This window comes from Aquarana catesbeiana, linkage group LG02, assembly GCF_042186555.1.
Source record: "Aquarana catesbeiana isolate 2022-GZ linkage group LG02, ASM4218655v1, whole genome shotgun sequence".
NCBI lineage: Eukaryota > Metazoa > Chordata > Amphibia > Anura > Ranidae > Aquarana > Aquarana catesbeiana.
In genome coordinates, this window is record NC_133325.1 from 312,800,131 (window position 1) to 312,823,869 (window position 23,739).

General features: G+C 42.0%; 1 protein-coding gene across 9 annotated transcripts in view; it reads right to left on the reverse strand.

Annotated features, from left to right (window-relative positions):
• AFF3 (ALF transcription elongation factor 3) overlaps positions 1-23,739 on the reverse strand; it is a 523,081-nt gene that overhangs the window by 115,336 nt on the left and 384,006 nt on the right. For all 9 annotated transcript variants that reach the window (XM_073614716.1, XM_073614715.1, XM_073614718.1 and 6 more), the window contains one exon: positions 419-470. In XM_073614716.1, coding sequence (XP_073470817.1) covers positions 419-470 — 52 coding nt within the window. The remainder of the gene's footprint in view (positions 1-418; positions 471-23,739) is intronic.

Below are 23,739 nucleotides of genomic sequence, written 5' to 3' on the forward strand. Positions count from 1 at the left end.
TTTTTTTTTTTAATTGATACATGTCCCCCAGGGCAGGACCCAGACCCCTATAACCATTGTATGCCCAATTACTTGCATATAAGCCTTCAAAATGGGCACTTTTGATTTTTGACATTCGGGTCCCATTGACTTTAATGGGGTTCGATATTCAGGTCCAAACTTTCGTGGTGTTCGAAAATTCTGGTGCGAACTGAACAGGGGTGCGTTTGGCCCATCCCTAGTGACAACCAAGGGGTCCAGCTGAAAGACAGCTGTCACCCTATAACAGGTTGTGTCTAAACAAGAACCAATAGGTAGGATACCCAGGTATTCTTTTAATAAAAGCTACATATTTATAGAGTTGGAAAATTCCCTATTTCACTTTAATTACAAAAAGCATATTTTTAAGAATTGCTCTCATAGAAGAGAATGGCATTACCTGCTGACAGTCATCTTCATCACTGCTTAGCTTCAGGTCATCTTCAAGCACTCTAATAGAGACAAACATAAATTGTGTGCTTAGTTCATTTTTAAAATAAAACATAAACAAGCAACAGTAATGTTACCAAACATCCCACTGCAAATGCTATTGTGTCACTGTGTCTCCTAATTAGTAGAGTGTAAAATGATTATTGTTGGCTTTTAAAAGTTATATTTACCTAAGAAAACAAATGTTGGTCTTGATCTGGCATCTGAGCAAATTATTGCAGATCAGGCAACATTTATGAACTGCAGTGAGAAACGAAGCCTAATTATCTTTATAGATTGTTTAATGGTTCCAATTACCATTCAATAGCATATTTAAAAGTCTCTGACAAACAATTCCAGTAACAATATAAGAACCTGTGCCAATGAGCTTATGTTTTCTTTAAGCAGGATTTTTCATACCTATAGAAGTCTATAGGAAAGCGAAATCCACTGAAAGCAGCTCAACTGCAGGTTAGAAGGAGGTCAACTGCAGGTCACATGCACCTGTCAATGAATATTGAAAGATCTCAATCTGAATATCTGAAAGTGCCTCAATCTGATGTCAAACTGATGCTATTAAGCTCATCAAGCTCAAAGCTAACAGACATGCTAAGAACCATTGGTGAACTGCTTATGTGAATCAGTAGTAGTTTTTTGATTAATATCTTTTCCATTTCCCATTATGTGGATTGCAGACTGGTCAGGAATTACCTACCAATCCTGTCCTTACACCTAAAGATAAATGATTGACTATAGATTTAATCATTTGCACCAATCTGTCTTGAAAAATGAGCACCTGACAAAACAAAAGCAAAACATTTGGTTGAATTCAACTGAATTTTGCACCAGGGTGAATAATTGCTTTGTCAACCCACCAATAAATGCAATCAAATTGTGAAATCCTGAAGTGATTCCGACAACACTGAAGAAATTACACTTTGCTACAATGTAAAGTAGTGAGTGTACAGCTTGTATAACAGTGTAAATTTGCTGTCGCCTCAAAATAACTCAACACACAGCCATTAATGTCTGAACTGCTGGCAACAAAAGTGAGTACACCCCTAAGTGAAAATGTCCAAATTTGGTCCAATTAGCCATTTCCCTCCCCAATGTCATGTGACTAGTTAGTGTTACAAGGTCTCAGGTGTGAATGGGGAGCAGGTGTGTTAAAGTTGGTGTTATCGTGCTCACTCTCTCATATTGGTCACTGGAGGTTCAACATGGCACCTCTGGCAAAGAACTCTCTGAGGATCTGAAAAAAAGAATTGTTGCTCTACATGAAGAAGGCCTAGGCTATAAGAAGATTGCCAAGACCCTGAAACTGAGATGCAGCATGGTGGCCAAGACCATACAGCGGTTTAATAGGACAGGTTCCACTCAGAACAGGCCTCACCATGGTCGACCAAAGAAGTTGAGTGCACGTGCTCAGCTTCATATCCAGAGGTTGTCTTTGGGAAATAGATGCATGAGTGCTGCCAGCATTGCTGCAGACGTTGAAGGGGTGGGGGGTCAGCCTGTCAGTGCTCAGACCATAGGCCGCACACTGCATCAAATTGGTCTGCATGGCTGTCGTCCCAGAAGGAAGCCTCTTCTAAAGATGATGCACAAGAAAGCCTGCAAACAGTTTGCTGAAGACAAGCAGACTAAGGGCATGGATTACTGGAACCATGTCCTGTGGTCTGATGAGACCAAGATAAACTTATTTGGTTCAAATGGTGTCAAGCGTGTGTGGCGGCAACCAGGTGAGGAGTACAAAAACAAGTGTGTCTTGCCTACAGTCAAGCATGGTGGTGGGAGTGCCATGGTCTGTGGCTGCATGAGTGCTGCCGGCACTGGGGAGCTACAGTTCATTGAGGGAACCATGAATGCAAACATGTACTGTGACATACTGCAGCAGAGCATGATCCCCTCCCTTCAGAGACTGGGCCACAGGGTAGTATTCCAACCTGATAATGACCACAAACACAACTCCAAGATGACCACTGCCTTGCTAAAGAAGCTGAGGATAAAGGTGATGGACTGGCCAAGCATGACTCCATACCTAAACCCTATTGAGCATCTGTGGGGCATCCTCAAACGGAAAGTGGAGGAGTCTCTAACATCCATCAGATCTTTGATGTCATCATGGAGAAGTGGAAGAGGACTCCATTGGCAACCTGTAAAGCTCTGGTGAACTCCATGCCCAAGAGGGTTAAGGCAGTGCTGGAAAATAATGGTGGCCACACAGAATATTGACACTTTGGGGCCAATTTGGACATTTTCACTTAGGGGTGTACTCACTTTTGTTGCCAGCGGTTTAGACATTAATGGCTGTGTGTTGAGTTATTTTGAAGGGACAGCAAATTTACACTGCTATACAAGCTGTACACTCACTACTTTACATTGTAGCAAAGTGTCATTTCTTCAGTGTTGTCGCATGAAAAGATATAATAAAATATTTACAAAAATGTGAGGGGTGTACTCACTTTTGTGAGGTACTGTATGTATATATATATATATATATACATATATATATATATGTATATATATATATTATATATACAGTATACATACAGTATATTAACCTCAGGCAGCCTGTACTTGGCATAAAACATGAAGGAAGAAGAGTTTTATTCAAGTGTGTCCCCAAGGCATCATAAAGCAGTTGTTAAAGTGCACTTACACACAGCCATAAAATAAAGTACCAAGTGTCTCGGTCCTCTTAGCAATACAAAATGTACAGTGACTGTTTATAGCATTTTCTTCTGTTATCTGTAGTCGATCGTATTGTGTCCTCATTTGTATTGCAATAAACTATACACCCAAATTCTAATTTGATTTTTTATCACTTAGGAATACTAAGGAAATTATTACTGTATAGCTGTTGAATTAAGTCTACACAGTACTACTGTGGCACTGTCTACCAAGCATATCTGACACAAAACATCAATGCTAAGCAACCATTTCAGTGAAGCATGCCACATCATATTATATAAATCACACAATGCAATTATAAAATAAGGGGATGATTTTCTAATGGTTCAGTAACCTAGCAAAGCCCTGTTCACTTCAAACATCCAGTCCAATTTTAGCATGACAATCTATATTGCAATTTCTTTAGACAGAGACCTAAAAAGACCTACTCAATGTAAGGCTGTTGTTGCAAAAGTAAAAAAATAAAAATACCTAAATGTACAGTATATACTGTAAATAAGATAGGCTCAACTGGTAGCTGCAGTGGTAAACTATGCATGAGACAGGGACACCCAAGAACATACGAGGTGATCTGGAAAGGGAGTGAGCTGCCTAAGCTCAGTAGAGAGGGGGAATGTGAACAGTGCATCCACAGCTGCTGTTAGAGTGCTGACAGGGGATGGAGCCCATCCTAGCTTCGCAAGGGTTCAATAAAAAAAGGGGTAGCCCCTGGAGGTTGCACATTTAAGATGTCCTAGAGAGGTTAATGGAGTGGTAACCTCAGCCTGGACTCCAACCAGGTCACGCCCCAATGTGTTTCTCTCTCTCTCCACCCCCGGAGCTTAGTCATGGGGAACCACAACTAAGCTCTGGGTGGCGGAGTGAAACGCATTGGGGGTGTCGCCTGGTTGGAGTCCAGGCTGAGGTTGCCACTCCATTCACCTCTCTAAGACATTTTAGATGTGCGACTTCCAGGGGCTACCCCTTTTTCTTCAAGAACATACCAAGTAGGTTTGTCCTGCACCTTTACTCAGCAAGACAGAAAGCAAACACAGTTCAATACAGAAGGGGATTTGTACAAAAAATATCTGTTTGTCTGAGCCACTAACTAAACACATTCCTGACATGGTGCCCCATAATGGGTTCCCTAAAAAAAATAAAGAACACTATCTTTTTTTTTTTAGTATTCTGTCAGCATTCAGCCTTTTTACCCAGCAACGGGTTCCCCAAAGCAGAGAGAGCTACAGAGAGCCCTGAGCATCAGTCAACTCAAATATATACTGTAAAATCATGTGGCCAGCTAAGACTAATAATGTCTGGCTACCAGGTAATACAAGAGCCTAGTAATGGTGGCATTATTCTACTCAAAACTCTACAAAGACCCTAGGCTCCTTGACACAGAACATAATATATTATAATATAAGAAAACAAATTGGTTTTCCCCATATCAGTCATGAATCCTGGAGCTCTTCACAATATGTGAGAAACCTAGTTGACACACATACACAGACTACAATCTTGCCAGCCAGTGCCCTGCATAACATATAAACATAAGGCTCAATTCATGAAGATGGATGAGTTATTAAAACACCACTAATTATTTTATCTCATGATCACTTTCTCCTAAAAATTTAAAATTTACAAACAGAAATGTAACAAAGATGTGTACAGTGGAACCTTGGTTAATGAGTAACACGGTTAACAAGCGTTTTGAAAGACAAGCAACATTTAAAAAAAAATCCTGACTCGGTTTTTGAGTGTTGTCTCGCAAAACGAGCAGAATTCAAGCTAATGGGGTGTGCAGTACTGCATTTGGCCAGAGGTGCGGGGGTGCCAGTGACACTCGGAACGGTTCGGAGCCGCTCTGAGCCGTTCGGAACTACTTGGAATTACTTGGAAATACTCGTAAACACTAGGAAATACTCGTAAACACTCGGAAATACTCTGTTCCCCAGTGTTTCCGAGTCTTCCTGAGGCTTTCCGAGTTCAGCAGAGCTGTCCCTGAGTATTTATGAGGCTTCCTGATGCCCCCCACCTCTGGCCACATGCGGTATTGCATGTAATAGAAGTCAATGCGGCACAAATTATCTTCGTTTCCAGTGACTGCTATGGGGAAACTCGCTTTGATATGCGAGTGCTTTGGATTACAAGCATACTCCTGGAACGGATTATACTCGTAATCCAAGGTTCCACTGTAATCTTTATTTTTTCACCAGAAATGAACCGAATCCTTAGTTTATCACATGAAGTGTTATTTTTTTCACTGCCAAAAAATGTCTTCTATTCTATATAAAGTTTAAAACTTCCAGCTATCACTACTCTGAAGCTGGTGTTATTTATCAAGTGATAATAACGTGTGGTAGTCTTTGTGAACTGATATTGAATTTTTTATAAGTATCAAAAAATAACACTAACCATAATATAATGGCACTAGTAGTTGTAAAATACCACTTCTTACAGAACTGGGTGGAGTTTAGTATTGTTTTAAAACAATAGTGGGATTGATGTAGCAACAAAGGTCTCCTAGTTTGGGAGACGGATGTCATCCTGGTGGTGAATTTTTATATATATAGGATTTTCTTTGTTAGGGTATCCAAGGATACCAAACAATTTTGTAAATATAACCTCAGCTTTTTAATACTCCAGGAAGTTAGACATTTTGTAAATTCTGCTGGATTGCTATGGGTTAAGTCTAATGAGGTTTATCCCTTCTCATGGACTTATCTATTTAATTTACAGTTTATGTTTTTACTGAAGGAGTGCAGCTATCTCTATAGTTCCAGTGCTCTGACACTGGACCTTTTTGGTCTTAACTCCAGCAACTGTATGCAGCTGCTGTGCCTGCCCGTCCCCTTTTCCTGCCCAACAAAACAGCACTTTGTATTATATGAAGCCTTTCGTGAATGAACAGCAGGGTTTAAGGGTGGGCAGAAATGCTTCTGTATGAGAAAGCAGCCACTCCTGGCGGACCGCCAGGAGTGTAGTGACAGCTGTACTCCTGGTGCTCAGTAAAACTGTCAGATTTAAATAACAGTGATACATCCATGAGGTGGTGTGCACCTCTTTGATTTTAACTCATAATAGGACAGCAGATTTTTACAAAGTGGCTAAATTCCTGGAGTTCAGCTTTAAGAGCTGTCACCATAGGCCTACACTACATCACTTATGTTTTGCTTCTTTGAGTTTGCAGTGTAACCACAGACAAGAACTAAGAATAGAATACGACATCTACTTCTCATACAGTATATATTTTATTCAATATAATTAGTAGGAAGTAGCCAATAATGATGATTACTGTGCTGCACTGCATTTTTGTAATCACTGGAGATATTGAAATATGAAATGCTGTTAATGTATATTTTCCATGCTAAAAAGTAATTCTGGATACACATATATGCATCCCAGGTTTCACCAATAATTTAACTTGCAATGTGCCAAATTTAAGGGATTAAGGATCCATTCTTCCAATTACTTAGAGGAATCAGAGATGCAATTTGTACTACCTGAGCTGGTTTCAGTCCTCTGTTACTGTATTTCACTTGTTTTTTTAGAAAATGATGGTAACATGTTAAGGATGAATGATCTTATAACTGGAGGGCCTAGAATAATAAGGACACAAGCAACATGACCTTGCTCCAGTTACATTCCACTGTATAAAGAGAACTGTAGACATAATAATGTTACAGGGCACAAGAATGTTGTTTGGTTATAGAATCTATGAGGCACATTTTCCATCTTCTAAGGTCTGGAAAGTGTCTACACAATTACACGTGTTTGGTTTGGCTATGTCCCAGCTTTTGAATGCATTTCATTTTTCTTTGCTCTGAATGAGCAGTTTTTCTGTGGAATAACACAGAGGCTGAACAACATAGTAATGGTATAAACGGAAAGAGGAAATGTTGTATTTTATTGAAGAAGAAAAATACCAGAAATTTATTTTTTTTATTTTACAAGTCTCGTAAAAAGTGGATTTGATATTCCAACAGTATATTTGGTACTAGGTTTATAAAAAGAGTTTTCCAACTATCTTGTTCTGTCTATCCAAAACTGGAATACATTTTTTGTTGGATCGCAGCTAGTTTAATTACTTACCAAATCATGTAATTTATTTCTTGGGAGTTTGAGTGGTAAGATCTTTTCTATACTTCCTGGCACTGCTTCCTCCACTTTGGAGTCTAACTTCTGTATAATTGCATTCCCCATTTGAAATAAAGAATTCCATAGGAATAAAGAAGCTACCTTGTAAGGGTTTTGGAAGCTAGAAGCTAAAGACCAAATATTTTTTTAATACCATCGCCCCCTACTGATTTAAGAAGTCAGCAGGTAATTCAGGTCACCCACAGCCACTGAATTTGAGTGGTAAGATCTTTTCTATACTTCCTAGCACTGCTTCCTCCACTTTGGAGTCTAACTTCTGTATAATTGCATTCCCCATTTGAAATAAAGAATTCCATAGGAATAAAGAAGCTACCTTGTAAGGGTTTTGGAAGCTAGAAGCTAAAGACCAAATATTTTGTTACCATTGCCCCCTACTGATTTAAGAAGTCAGCAGGTACTTCAGGTCACCCACAGCCACTGAATTTGAGTGGTAAGATCTTTTCTATACTTCCTGGCACTGCTTCCTCCACTTTGGAGTCTAACTTCTGTATAATTGCATTCCCCATTTGAAATAAAGAATTCCATAGGAATAAAGAAGCTACCTTGTAAGGGTTTTGGAAGCTAGAAGCTAAAGACCAAATATTTTGTTACCATCGCCCCCTACTGATTTAAGAAGTTAGCAGGTAATTCAGGTCACCCACAGCTACTTAAAAAATGTTAGTATTAAATGAATTGGCCCTTTAAATATTTGCATGTTATTTCTTTACCATTCAGATTAAATTTATGTTAAGAATTGGCTTCTGCCGAGTGTCTGGCTGAATAGGAATACAGGCATTGGTCTGGAGGAGGATTTAGGAAAACGTGCTCTTCCCACTCAGTGGCACCCACTACATCTACAAATGTGATGTTGCTATGGAGGAAAGGTAAAAAATGCATTTCACGGCATCACTAGACATCAGAAATATGACTCAATTTGGATGGCTTGTAAAGCAAAAAAATCTCAGTGCTACCCAAAAGATAAACAATAAGTGATATTAATATATTATAATAAATCACTGCTGTGTGTTCCCACACCAAAAGTAATATGTTAGATCCAAAGTGCAGCCCAACAATACAAAACAAAATTAAATCCACTTCATTCAACTGATTTTAGTGATAAAATATAAAATATGTATATTTTATATTTACTCACTGAAATCAGTTGAATTAAGTGATTTTTTTGGTTTTGTATTGTTGCGCTGAATTTAGATGAGTATATATCTATGTACAAGCATGAAATGTTACTGTTAGTGAGGTGCTTGGTAAGAATAAGCATAGTTTTCAGCTCATCAAAAAGGTGACCTAAGCTTTTGAAAAGTTACATCAATAATGCTTTTCTTTCATCTTGCATGGAGGTGCCGTAGCAGTTATTAAATATGTTGTACACCATTTATTTTCCATGAAGACTCTAACTCTTGTTGATCCAATGATGACAGACTCGAAAGATGCAGAATCTGTCAAAGACACTGTTTGTGCTTATTTAGGTTATTTTAGAAATCTCTCGGCTTGTAGAGATTGAATCAGTCCTTTGACTGAATCCTTCACTGATTCATGGAGCCGTTTTAGTTATCCAAGACTGTGTTAAAGTAAACTGATGCATGCACAAGACATTATTTGTCTGCTGTCAGGCAGATAGTGTGTGATTAAAGTGTCAGACTTCGGCTCACATCATTTCTCAACCTCTGCTCCTAACTTTATTCATAACTAAACATTTTTTTTTAAAGGACATCTTTGCAAAAAGATAAGCAGACTGTAGAAAAGCATGCCTATTCCAGTGACTTAAGAAGCTAAATATGCTGAAAAGTAATATAATTGGATTGCCAGCAGGCAGCATGTAGAAAAGAGTAGAATGGTGGGTATGACAGTGGGTGTAGCGTCACATATGACGACCCATCACATTTGGCTACATGCTGAAGTGCGCATGCGTGACGCTGCCATATGCGTTCCAACACTTTTACAACAGTTATTATGTGGCTCCACCCCTAAGTCCAGGTTCAAGCCCCACCATCCAAGTGGACATAGAGTTAAATTATAATTATGCCGAGCGAAGCGAGGATGTGCCCGAAGCGTGGCGAGCCCGCAAGGGGCCCTGTTGCAAAGTGGTGTCTTACAATCAATAATTATACAGAAGAAGAGCTTGTCTGTAATGTCACTTCCGTGAGTTTTTGGAACGCATATTGGCAAGTTACACATGCGCAGTGCGAAATTTCTCAGCGGAACGTCACTTCCGTAGCCAAATGTGACGCTACAGGGGCAGTAAATGGAGGAGAGTGTGGAGTATGATAGAGGGCAGTATGTACAGGTGCAGCATGTGGTGGAAGTAACAATAGGCATTATGTGCAGGAAAGAAGTACAAAGGGTATGACGGTATGTGTGTGAATGGAGTGTAGATGGTATGACTATGGGCAGTATGTGCAGGAATTCAGACAAGAGGGTATGGCAGTTGGCAGTATGTGCTGGAGAGGAGTGCAGAGAGTATGGCAGCAGGCAGTATATATAGAAGAGGCCTGAAGAGGGTGCAGCAGTAGGCACTATATGCAGGAAAGGAGCACAGAGTGTATGACAGTAGACAGTATGTGCAGAAGAGGAATGCTAATGGTATGACAGCAGGCAGTTTGTAAAGGAATTCAATTGAGTGCAGATGGTATGACACAGGGAAGTATGTGCAGAAGAGGAATGCTAATGGTAAGCAGGCAGTTTGTGAAGGAGTGGAGTGCACATGGTATGACAGGTGGAAGTATGTGCAGAAGAGGAGTTTGGAAGGTATAACAGTGGGCAGTATGTGCAGGAGAGGAGTGCAGAAGATATGACAGTTAGCAGTATATGTAGGAAGGAAGTGCAGAGAGTATGACAGTGGACAGTATGTGCAAAAGAGATGTATATAGGGTATGACAGTGGGCAGTATGCGCAGGAAAGGAGAGCAGAGGGTATGACAGCCATCAGTATGTACAGGAGAGGCCAGTAGAGGGTATGACAACAGACAGTATGTGCAGGATGGGAGTGCAGAAGGTATGGCAAAAGGCAGGTGTAGGAACACATTTGGCACCTTTCGGGGGGGGGGGGGGCAGGATACCTCTCTTTCACAGGTATGCTGTCCCCACTTCCGGGTACCTCAGCCGTGGGTATTGACGTCACTGCGGGGTTCCCTCCTCCTTCCCCTGCCACCGGGCCAGTAGGAGAGAGGAGAGGCACCTCGCACATGCGCAGTAGGGTTCCTGGCGTGAAGCTGTAAGACTACACTGCCGGATTCCCTTTTTTGCAATGGAGAGATGCCTCTCCTCTCTCCTACTGGCCCAGTGGCAGGGGAAGGAGGAGGGAGGAGGAGGGAGGAGGAGGGAGCCTGCGGTGCCGACATCGTTGGACTCTAGGACAGGTAGGTGTCCAATTATTAAAAGTCAGCAGCTGCAGTATGTGCAGCTGCTAGCTTTTAATTTTTGCAGCGGTGGGCCGACCTCCGCTTTAAGCATCACATTAAAAAACGGCTTTGGATGCAGATGTCTTGTTCTCTGTACCTAAATCATAAAAGAACACGCAAACATATTTGCATAAGTTCGTAAGAGCAGGATGAAGTCTCAGATGGGTCTTCTGTCCTAATCTGACACAGCTGAACAGTCCATGAAGGCATCACGTCACTTTTCCAAAGGTGGAATGGCTTCCAAAGTCTCTTAGAGGTAAAAGTACAATACTTGAACTGTGAGTAGCATCAGCCTGGGTCTTGATGAATGAAACTAAAGTTGAGTTGCACATTAGGTTAAAGCCTAACAGCAGGTTTTCTTTTACATTATACAGTTCATTTTGGCCAGGCTGACCCAAATTAACTATTTCCTTTTCTAAGTGATGTGGCTGTTGTGAGAACTGTATCATACTTTATGTAGCGTCAGGCACATACAGCATTCAGTGCTTTTTTCCCAGCAGCATCTCAAAAGACTACACATCTGCTGCCAGAACGAAATTGAATCAGGATGAGTGTTTCTCACCCATTTCAGGAAGCCTTGTATCCTCTGATTTGCTGAGGTGGAGAGGTGGGGGAGGATGACACCACAATATAAACCTCAGCCAACCAAAGGAAACTTTGTACTCAGGGCTCGAGTCCTGCAGGAATGCATGGGAATGGCGTTCCTGTACTTTTTCCACAGCAGGAACGCCGTTCCCATTAGCAGCTGTGTCCTGCAGGACTGGCCTCAAGTATACGAGCTGTGGCAGGCAGTGTGGGTTTACAGGAAGGAGAGGGCATCCATGCCAATGGGTCGCGGTCTGCCACAGGTGCCACACATTGGGGGGGTGTCATCCCTGCACGCCCGTCCTCCCCTCCCTCTGTCCTCCTCCTCCAGCGGCCACTGTAACAAAGTCCCGCCTCCAGTGCTAGGTGTAAAACTGATCCAATGCTGGCAAGTTGAATCAATGTGACGTGTATTATAGGAGTTGGTCTAGGAGGCAGGACCTTATTATAACGGCCGCTGGAGGAGGAGGACTGAGCGAGGAGAGGATAGGTGTGCCAGGATATTAAAATCCAAGGTCCAGACACTGATGAGGCTGCATTTGATGGGCACTGGTGAGGCTCCATTTACTGGGCATTGGTGAGGCTGCATTTGCTGGGAATTGGTGAACCTGCATTTGCTGGGCACTGGTAAGGCTACATTGCTGGACACTGGAAAGGCTGCATTGCTGGGCACTGGTCTGGTTGCATTGCTGAGCACTGGTAAGGCTGCATTGCTGGGCACTGGGAAGGCTGCATTGCTGGGCACTGGGAAGGCTGCATTGCTGGGCACTGGGAAGGCTGCATTGCTGGGCACTGATAAGGCTGCATTGCTGGGCACTGGGAAGGCTGCATTGCTGGGCACTGATGAGGCTGAATTTGATAGGCACTGGTAAGGCTGTATTTGATGGGCACTGATCAGGCTGCATTTGTTGGGCACTGATTAGGCTGCATTTGATGGGCACTGGCAAGGCTGCATTGATGGGCACTGGCAAGGCTGCATTGATGGGCACTGATAAGGCTGCATTTCATGGGCACTGAGGAGTGAACGGCCTGGGGCCTGGGCCCCACTTTGCACAATCAATACAGGCAGCCTGAGGAGAGGGGCCCTGGGACAGCACACTCAGCACTCCCGGCCTCATTCCTCTGCACAGACCAACACGTGTGCCTGCAAAGAAACAGAAGTGCAGGAGGGGCCCCAGAAAGACCCTTCATAGAGACATAGTTCAGAAGGGGCCCCCAGTCATTGCAACTTGTTTTAGAAATTCCCTGCAAGGGAACCATTATCACACATTGTGTTGTTTTTTGTTGTTGTTAGTATAGCATACAGGTTAAATTATTTTGTCGTTTCTTCTGTTCTATATTTATTTGTTTAATGCATGTGAATTTTGGAGGTGTCCTCGTAAACTGGCACTTTACAATAAATGTTGCACTTTATTTGTTAAAAAAGGAGTACGTAATAACACACACTTTCTTATTTTTTTTTGGGGGGGGGATCTTGGATGAGTTCCCACACTTTTTTTCCCAGGACTTGACCCCTGCTTGTACTCCTTGATAAAACTGCTTCTTCCGAATGGCTGAGAAGCATCTTTCTTTTCAAGCTGCAGACAGGAATGTTTCCGAGACAATGAGAATATTCAACTCTGCATACTGCATGCAGCTGATGCTACACACAGTATTATACAGCATTTACAGCAGCTGCATCTCTGGACTCTTTTGCACGTTTGTAGAATCAAAGCATTTGGAGCTATTGCTGGAGCTCTCTAATTGAAAGGACATTGCTGTTTTGCAGTTGTGTGTAGTAAGTAAGTACATTTACTGTATATATACAGTATTTCACAAAAGTGAGTACAACCCTCACATTTTTGAAAATATTTTATTATATCTTTTTATGTGACAACACTGAAGAAATGACACTTTGCTACAATGTAAAGTAGTGAGTGTACAGCTTGTATAACAGTGTAAATTTGCTGTCCCCCTCAAAATAACTCAACACACAGTCATTAATGTCTAAACCGCTGGCAACAAAAGTGAGTACACCCCTAAGTGAAAATGTCCAAATTGGGCCCAAAGTGTACACTCACTACTTTACATTGTAGCAAAGTGTAATTTCTTCAGTGTTGTAACATGAAAAGATAGAATAAAATATTTACAAAAATGTGAAGACTTTAGAAATCTGTCTTCTTACTGTTTTATTTCAATTGTTTATGACACAACTAGACCAAGTCTGTAGGGATAGTGTGGCCACTTGCTGACTTGGCAGAATCAACAGGCAGCTTACCTCTTCAGAAAGACACAGGAGTTGAATCCAAGGTAGTTTTACTTAGGAAAGGTGGAATACAAATAATGTTTTTCTGGTCTTTTGAATTTGAAAAAGACATGGACTTTCCTAAGTCCTGTCTCTGCAGTGGTGAAGTGAAACGAACTGTACAGCAAGGTTAGACTCCCTGTCTAAGTAAAGATGGTGCCAATGTGCAACCAGACACTACCATTAAACCAGAGTCAGTTGAGAAGAATTAAAATTAATATCAGACAGGATTTTATTGAACATCTGGATTTAAAAATGACAATAATTTAGAATTATTCCAACGAGCTACCTTTACCTTCCTCCTAACGTTATCTTTACCCCAACTACAGACCTCAGATCAGTGTGTAACCAGGACTGGGATCTGCAGCCTTTGCTCTTCCAGGTAAAAATTTGTCCTCCTACAAGCCAGTGGTCAATTTGGTACTGCAAATGTGCAACGTTTTTTCCATAGGCTTGACTAAAGACAGTGAAAACTTGACACCATAGCACTAAGAGATCCTATAGTTATAGAAGCTGGGCTTCTATATCTATAGGACTTCTAGTGATGATGACCACTGTGCAATACGGACTAGATGATCCTGGTGTTGCAGCCCTCTCAAGACCAGGGAATCTTGTAACTGCACAAACAAAAAAATAAACAAAGCGCGCTAGTGCCTAGTGCATTGTCTAACGCACTTTATTAGAGGATAAAAAATACAAAATATACTCGCAAGACCAGTGTGAATCATAGTGTTGTATAAAACTCAGGAACCAGAAGCAAGCCCATTGTAGAACTCCTCAGGTTCAAAAGGATGATAGTTCCAGGCTGATGCCTTTTAGGGGACATGTCCCCTTCATCAGAGCAAAACTCTGCTCTGGTTTTGTGAGTATATTTTGTATTTTTTTTGCAAGGCAAACAACACTTCTTCGTCAGCCTCCAAAACATGTTCCTGATCAGCTACAGAGTCTGTGGCATCTATTGTCTGCTCTATTTTTGAGTCTCCTGTGGCAGTTCTCTGGCAGTTTGCCCAGATCCCTGGCTTTCACAGCACTCCTGTCATCTCAGCAGTCTCTGTCAGTAGTGGATTCTGCACTGGATGCTCCACATGGAGCTTGTTATGTGCCTGTTTTCAGTGACTTTTGTGAGTGCATTTTTTTGTATTTTTACATACACTGTTGAATAAATCCTGCTAGTCCACTGGTGACTTAGCGCCTCTTTTTCCACTTCCCATTCTTCTGTACCTCCTGGGATAGATTCTTTAAACAAAACACTACAGAGACCCTGTAAATTTCTTACAGCTTCTTCTTATCATAGGCAAAAAGCTAAATAGGAGCTATTTTAAGCTACATTATTTCTACTTCTGTTCATTCAGTCCTAAGATTTCCACAGCCCTGCCTGGCACCCATCAGCCCAGTGACCTGACTTTGTTCTACTTAAGCAATACAGCCTGGTCATCTTCCTGCCATCTACCTGTGATGGGACAGTGAAACAGATAGATAGACATAGATACATAATAAATATACATATCTTTTATGTTGAAACATCACAGTTTCAGAGAAAAATACCCTTTGAACTCTGTGACATCACAGCTCCTATTAGGAAAGAGCCACTATGGCCAGGCACAAAAAGGAGTAGAGCACAGAACAAAGGCAAAGTATTCAAAGGCCTCAAACTTTTCTTTTTAAACAGGGGGCCAGTTCACTGTTCCTCAGACTGTTGGGGGACCAGATCAATGCAGCCTGATCAGTGCCCATAAATGCAGCTTCACCAGTGCCCATCAGTGCAGCCTGATCAGTGACTATCAATGCAGCCTTTACCAGTGCCCATCAGTGCAGCCTGATCAGTGCTCATCAATGCAGCCTCACCAGTGCCCATCAGTGCAGCCTCACCAGCATCCATCAATGCAAACTCATCAGTGCACATCAATGCAGCCTCACCAGTGCCGATCAGTGTAGCAGAGGAGGATGGAGGAGCAGATGAGGTCACCCATCCAGTGAGTGGGAGCAGAGGGATGGGTATAGCACACAGACACAGGTTGCAGCCAAGATCGGGGCCAGCCACGAGGATGGGGAAAACATCAGCTAGATCCATGGGGAAGGCCAGCCGACCAGCCTCAGACAGCCTCGGGGACAGGATGAAGCTAATGAGTGTGACCCGGGGGATGGATGCTGCTCAGAGAGCCCAGGAGATGGCCAAGATGAAGGTGGGCCATGAGTATGCAGCCGGCGGAAACCGGATTAACACTGCGGATGAGCGGACTGGCTGGGAAATAGTGACTGGGATCAAAGCAGGGGATGGAAGGAGATAGCCTGAGCAAGGGGGGAGGCTCACCGGGCGATCAGAGGCACGCATGGTGCAGAATGAAGTCAGGATGTTCGGAGCTCCTTTCCAAAGCATCCGCCGTGGTGCAAATCCAGACACACACCCCCGTGGCCCGGGTAAATGACCTTGGCGGACCGTATCCAGCCCACGGGCTGTAGTTTGAGAACCTCTGCCCAGGTCATAGACTCATACTTTCAGGGGAATGGAAACTGGCAAAGCTTTTGGGGGAGGACACACCCCCTTATGCCTCGCATGTAACTCTACTCCACTTCATAAGTCCTCAGTTTTGTAGCATGCAATGGCAATTACATACAAGAACATTATAAATTAATTTTGTTTCTGTTAAATGGCTGTGCAGGGGGGCATGTCATCATAAGTACAGGCAATATACCACTCCAGGTAGCAGTCCTAAGACTTCACTCCCTCTGCACGTGAAAGGGTGCTGGCTCTGCATGCAACAGATGAAAGAAAGGATCTGGACAGCCGCACTCCAATATGATCACCTTTATTGAATAAAAAAAGACAGTCCATTCAGCAAATGGAGGTAAAGGAATCAGATGTAGCTAATTTCTTTGATTCCTTTACCTCCATTTGCTGTATGGACTGTCTTTTTTTATTCAATAAAGGTGATCATATTGGGGTGCAGCTGTCCAGATCATGTCATCATAAGTCTTGGCCATTGGAGAACAGGCAGGCTGTTCTCCTAGCACAGCCAGAAATCTGAGCATGCTGGGATGGATGCACTCATGCCTTGTGTGTTCAGTTGGGGATAGGAAAGTAGGGGGACAGGCAGGATCACCAGGTATTTCATACAAAGGAAGCAATACAAAAAGAACAGGATACCTTTTCACACAAGTACATTCTACAATGGACACATATCAGAAATATGAACTGTTGGGGGTAACATATTCTTTAAAGGAAAGCTGAGAGAGAGAGAGTCCTGAGACTCTATGTGGATGTATGTGGACAAGGAATTCTGCGTTTAATCAGACTTTTCTAATATACTAATATACATACTTGTTCCATGTCAGTGGCTAAAGGTATTGAAACTAGTGGGTTAGGATAACCACCAAGCGCTTAGCAGTTTTAGGAGGAGGCTACCTTCCTCATGGAACAATGGGCTAACATCTTAAACTATCCAACTTGATGGAACTTCTCCTTTTGCTATGAAGTTAACTTTTGCACATTCCTAAGTCTACCTGTTTTTTTGCCCAAACCTTTAAATATTGTATCTATATAATAACAGGTGTCTAATATCTAAATGTATTTTTACAATAAAAATTCATCTAAATGCAAAAGCTCCATTATCAAATTTAACAAAAATGTACAGTATTTTTACACATTTATCATCTTTCATGTGTACCAATATCTTAGCTATGTAAATGTCCATAAAAACTATTACTGATTCTAAAGAAAGGTCTTTACACTTATGGCCAGAGTTTCCTCTTTCCGCATATGCCTCCAGATGGCAATACAGCTCTTCCTTACAGTTCACATTTGGTTGTTCAAAAGAGTAATTATATCATACTTTGTAAATGCTGTGGCAGTAAAGTACCATGTAGTAGGAAATTATCTTGCCTGCCAGGTTTTCTGCTAACTCTTTCAATATATGCCAAGACATAATTATATCTTTGACTAAATCTTTAAAACAAAACAGGGCAATTGTGACATTTATATCTGCTGATAGTCCATTATACCACCAATTTATTGGTGGTATCAAAGCCATTGACATTGTGTTTTCCTTGCTATGCCTTGTTCAAATACTCTTCCTGGATATATGACAAAGACCAAATAGTTTTTGAGTCATATAACTATGTGACCTGGGTATTACATTAGACCTGCTAATGCATACTACACAAGAAATCTGACTATAAGTGATCACTGATGCCAATGACAACTGTTGCTACATATTCACACAGAATAGAAGAGGGTTATATCTTAACCCCTGTCGATTCCCAGTAGAATTACCCAATTCGTTACATCAAGCAAACTGCTACAAACTGTCGTACCAATCAGGTAGTGTCCCTAAACCCACATCATAAAAAAACATAAATAAATGCTGTATTACATGCTGTTCATACTCACAAAAAAACTGGCTGATCCTGCTGTTCTCTATCTTCTGTCCAAGTCCCCAATTCAGCTAGAAATTTTGCAGAGCAGTGTTGGCAACTCTGCCCATGGTCAGTTTTCAGCGAGTTTCTTTGCTGAGCATTTCCTTCCTATCACATGTGAGTAGGCCATGTGATTATACAGTCACACATGTGGGTTTATACTGTCTGGTAAATAACAGCCCACTCCCTCCTCCTCCTCCATGCCCACTAACCAGCTAAACACAATGGGGGGATATTACATGTAGATTGATGGAGGCTTCAATATATAGGCTGCAGATGGGCACTGAACAGGCTGCATTGTTGGGCAATTTATAGGCTGCAGATGGGCACTGAACAAGCTGCATTGTTGGGTAATTTAATGGCTGCAGATGAGCACTGAGCAGGGTGCATTGATGGGCAATTTAGAGGCTGCAGATGGGCACTGAGCAGGGTGCATTGATGAGCTGTGACCCTAATTGTGCTTCAAAGTTCTTTATTTAAAATGTACGTTTTTTTCCTTAAACTTCCCTCCTAAAATTGGGGTGCATGTTATACGCCGATAAATACAGTATTTATTTTTATTTTGTATTCTGAAGGTTGTTTTTTTGTTGTTTTTTTAACATGTGACCAGCAGCATAGGACCAGAAGCTCCTCCTGCCACTGTTTCCCTGCAGGCAGACTGGGAAAGAGCTGGGTCATGTGACAGCTGTATATGGATTAGGAAAAAGGTACTTAGATGTTATATTTTTATTAAATTACAGTGCCATCATCCATATAAAGAAATAGAAAGGGGCAATGTAAATTAAACAGTGTGTGTTTAGAATCACTTTAATAGTACAAAGTCCATATTCCCATTGCACATGTTCCTGGAATGAGCTCTAAGAGTATTGCCCTGTACACACGGTCGGATTTTCCGACAGAAAATGTGTGATCGGAGCTTGTTGTCGGAAATTCCGATCGTGTGTGGGCTCCATCGGATTTTTTTCGTGGGAATTTCCAACACACAAAGTTTGAGAGCAGGCTATAAAATTTTCCCATAACAAAATCCCATCGGTTAAATTCCGATCATGTGTACACAAATCCGACGCACAAAGTGCCACGCATGCTCAGAATAAATTAGGAGACAAAAGCTATTGGCTACTGCCCCGTTTATAGTCCCGACGTACGTGTTTTACGTCACCGCGTTCAGAACGATCGGATTTTCCAACAACTTTGTGCGGCCGTGTGTATGCAAGACAAGTTTGAGCCAACATCTGTCGGAAAAAATCCATGGATTTTGTTGTTGGAATGTCCGATCAATGTCCGACCGTGTGTACGGGGCATACTGGGTGCTGTAGCGACCGGCAGCTGGATACTGGAACATGCACGATAATGCACGATAATGTATATATACGCCAGTACACCCAGGATCTTCAATTTCGGCCAAATGGGTTTTTATTTAACCACTTGAGCCCCGGACCATTATGCTGCCTAAGGACCAGAGGTCTTTTTCCAATTTGGCACTGCGTCGCTTTAACTGCTAATTGCGCGGTCATGCAATGCTGTACCCAAACGAAATTTGCGTCCTTTTCTTCCCACAAATAGAGCTTTCTTTTGATGGTATTTGATCACCTCTGCAGTTTTTATTTTTTGCGCTATAAACGGAAAAAGACCGAAAATTTTGAAAAAAAAATGATATTTTCTACTTTTTGTTATAAAAAAAATCCAATAAACTAAATTTTAGTCATACATTTAGGCCAAAATGTATTCGGCCACATGTCTTTGGTAAAAAAAATGTCAATGAGCATATATTTATTGGTTTGCGCAAAAGTTATAGCGTCTACAAACTAGGGTACATTTTCTGTAATTTACACAGCTTTTAGTTTATGACTGCCTATGTCATTTCTTGAGGTGCTAAAATGGCAGGGCAGTACAAAACCCCCCCAAATGACCCCATTTTGGAAAGTAGACACCCCAAGGAAATTGCTGAGAGGCATGTTGAACCCATTGAATATTTATTTTTTTTGTCCCAAGTGATTGAATAATGACAAAAAAAAAAAAATATTTACAAAAAGTTGTCACTAAATGATATATTGCTCACACAGGCCATGGGCCTATGTGGAATTGCACCCCAAAATACATTCAGCTGCTTCTCCTGAGTATGGGGATACCACATGTGTGGGACTTTTTGGGAGCCTAGTCGCGTGCGGGGCCCCGAAAACCAATCACCGCCTTCAGGATTTCTAAGGGTGTAAATTTTTGATTTCACTCTTCACTGCCTATCACAGTTTCGGAGGCCATGGAATGCCCAGGTGGCACAAACCCCCCCCCAAATGACCCCATTTTGGAAAGTAGACACCCCAAGCTATTTGCTGAGAGGCATATTGAGTCCATGGAATATTTTATATTTTGACACAAGTTGCGGGAAAGTGACACTTTTTTTTTTTTTTTTTTTTGCACAAAGTTGTCACTAAATGATATATTGCTCACACAGGCCATGGGCATATGTGGAATTGCACCCCAAAATACATTTAGCTGCTTCTCCTGAGTATGGGGATATCACATGTGTGGGACTTTTTGGGAGCCTAGCCGCGTACGGGGCCCCGAAAACCAAGCACCGCCTTCAGGATTTCTAAGGGTGAAAATTTTTGATTTCACTCTTCACTGCCTATCACAGTTTCGGAGGCCATGGAATGCCCAGGTGGCACAAAACCCCTCCAAATGACCCCATTTTGGAAAGTAGACACCCCAAGCTATTTGCTGAGAGGCATGGTGAGTATTTTGCAGCTCTCATTTGTTTTTGAAAATGAAGAAAGACAAGAAAAAACTTTTTTTTTTTCTTTTTTCAATTTTCAAAACTTTGTGACAAAAAGTGAGGTCTGCAAAATACTCACTATACCGCTCAGCAAATAGCTTGGGGTGTCTACTTTCCAAAATGGGGTCATTTGGGGGGGTTTTGTGCCACCTGGGCTTTCCATGGCCTCCGAAACTGTGATAGGCAGTGAAGAGTGAAATCAAAAATTCACGCCCTTAGAAAGCCTGAAGGCGGTGCTTGGTTTTCGGGGTCCCGTACGCGGCTAGGCTCCCAAAAAGTCTCACACATGTGGTATCCCCGTACTCAGGAGAAGCAGCAGAATGTATTTTGGGGTGTAATTTCACATATTCCCATAGCATGTTTGAGCAATATATCATTTAGTGACAACTTTGTGCAAAAAAAAAAAAAAAAAAAATTTGTCTCTTTCCCGCAACTTGTGTCACAATATAAAATATTCCATGGACTCGACATGCCTCTCAGCAAATAGCTTGGGGTGTCTACTTTCCAAAATGGGGTCATTTGGGTGGGTTTTGAACTGTCCTGGCATTTTATGCACAACATTTAGAAGCTTATGTCACACATCACCAACTCTTCTAACCACTTGAAGACAAAGCCCTTTCTGACACTCATTGTTTACATGAAAAAGTTATTTTTTTTTGCAAAAAAATTACTTTGAACCCCCAAACATTATATATTTTTTTAAAGCAAATGCCCTACAGATTAAAATGGTGGGTGTTTAATTTTTTTTTTTACACAGTATTTGCGCAGCGATTTTTCAAACGCATTTTTTGGGGAAAAAACACACTTTTTAAAATTTTAATGCACTAAAACACACTATATTGCCCAAATGTTTGATGAAATAAAAAAGATGATCTTAGGCCGAGTACATGGATACCAAACATGACATGCTTTAAAATTCCGCAGAAACGTGCAGTGGCAACAAAATAAATACATTTTTAAAAGCCTTTAAAAGCCTTTACAGGTTACCACTTTAGATTTACAGAGGAGGTCTACTGCAAAAATTACTGCCCTCGATCTGACCTTCGCGGCGATACCTCACATGCATGGTGCAATTGCTGTTTACGTTTGACGACAGACCGCCGCTTGCGTTCGCCTTAGCGCGAGAGCAGGGGGCGACAGGGGTGCTTTTTTTTTTTTTTTTTTTCTTTATTATTTTTTTTCTTTTTTATCTTATTTTTAAACTGTTCCTTTCATTTTTTTTTTTTAATCATTTTTATTGTTATCTCGGGCAATGTAAATATCCCCTATGATAGCAATAGGTAGTGACAGGTACTCTTTTTTGAAAAAATTGGGGTCTATTAGACCCTAGATCTCTCCTCTGCCCTCAAAGCATCTGATGACACCAAGATCGGTGTAATAAAATGCTTCCCCAATTTCCCAATGGCGCTATTTACATCCGGCGAAATCTAAGTCATAAAATGCTCGTAGCTTCCGGTTTCTTAGGCCATAGAGATGTTTGGAGCCACTCTGGTCTCTGATCAGCTCTATGGTCAGCTGGCTGAATCACCGGCTGCATTCTCAGGTTCCCTGTTGAGACAGGAGAGCCAGAGAAAAACACGGAAGACGGTGGGGGGGGGGCATTCCCTCCCACGGCTTGTAAAAGCAGTCTAGAGACTAATTAGCCACTAGGATTGCTTTTACATGAAAGCCGACCGCTGGCTGAAAAGAATGATACCAAGATGATACCTAAACCTGCAGGCATAATTCTGGTATAACCATTCAAAGTCGTGAATGGCGTACCTGAAGACAAAAAAAGGTTAACAATAAAGCACAGTAAACGGTAAAGTATAAAAAATTGCATACCTGAAAAGCAAACCAGATAAAACATAATAACAATAAAACATTGCAGAATAGAATACAGTAAAAAAGAGCAGAACAAGAGAGAGAGAATAGAGAGAGAGAGAACAATAAAACGACAACTATTTTTTTTTATTTTATATATATATTTTTTTTTTTTACACTTTTTTTGTAACTAACTTTTATAACTGTAACCGGTTCCAGGTTCGGGTCTCTCAAAATGCGATGGCATCTTGGGAGACCCTGTGAAAGTGTGCCTAGTCTGTGCAATGCTGTACCCTACGCTAATACTCAACTAATGAATGGTAGCGTTCAAAACATTCACCAATGCAAAGACCAGGATTATCAGGACAGGAGGGACAATAATAGCGGGTGTCACGCCTATATTCGCGCTTGCTGCAGACACGACATCTTTTTTGGGGGTTCGCTGGGTAGGGGTACTCGGGAGGACATAAAGAAAATGCCTCTCATGCAGCCGACTGCATTTGGTTGGGGATGTGAATGGGGGAAGTACGGGCGCTGCAGAAGCGGTGGGTTGCCAATTAGGATTGGCGAATGCAGCAGGAAGGGCACTATGGGCACGACGGGCCTGTGTTTGTCTTCTTGGTGGCAGCGGGACACTACTTGTGCTTGCCACCTCACCAGCTTGAACTGCACTTATGGGACTCGCCACGTCACCAAGTGTTACTGCAGTGCTGGTTTGACTACGACCGGGGTGTACTAGGCCGCTGGCGCTTGCCAGTTCACCAAAACGCTACCAAAAAAAATGTTAGCGATCGCAGGGATCAGGCCTGACTCTGCGAACGCTGCAGTTATGCGTTAAGTGTTTTGTAAGTGACAGTGATCGATCGATACTGCACTTGGGTGGGCTGGGCTGGGCCGGGCGGAGGGGCAAAATGCAGGTGCTAGCAGGTATCTGGGCTGATCCCGCTAACACTGCGTTTTTGGGAACCCTAAACTGCCGGGGACGCCAGTATAGATCTGATCGGATCAGATATTGATCCGTTCAGATACTATACCACTAAGGGAGGTGTACGGTGCGTGTGTGGGTGTTAGCGGTACTGGCGCTAATCTGACGCTGCTTGGGGCTGGTGCTTGCCAGTTCACCAAAATACTACCAAAAAAACTGTTAGTGATCGCAGGGATCAGGCCTGACTCTGCGAACGCTGCAGTTATGCATTTAGTGTTTTGTAA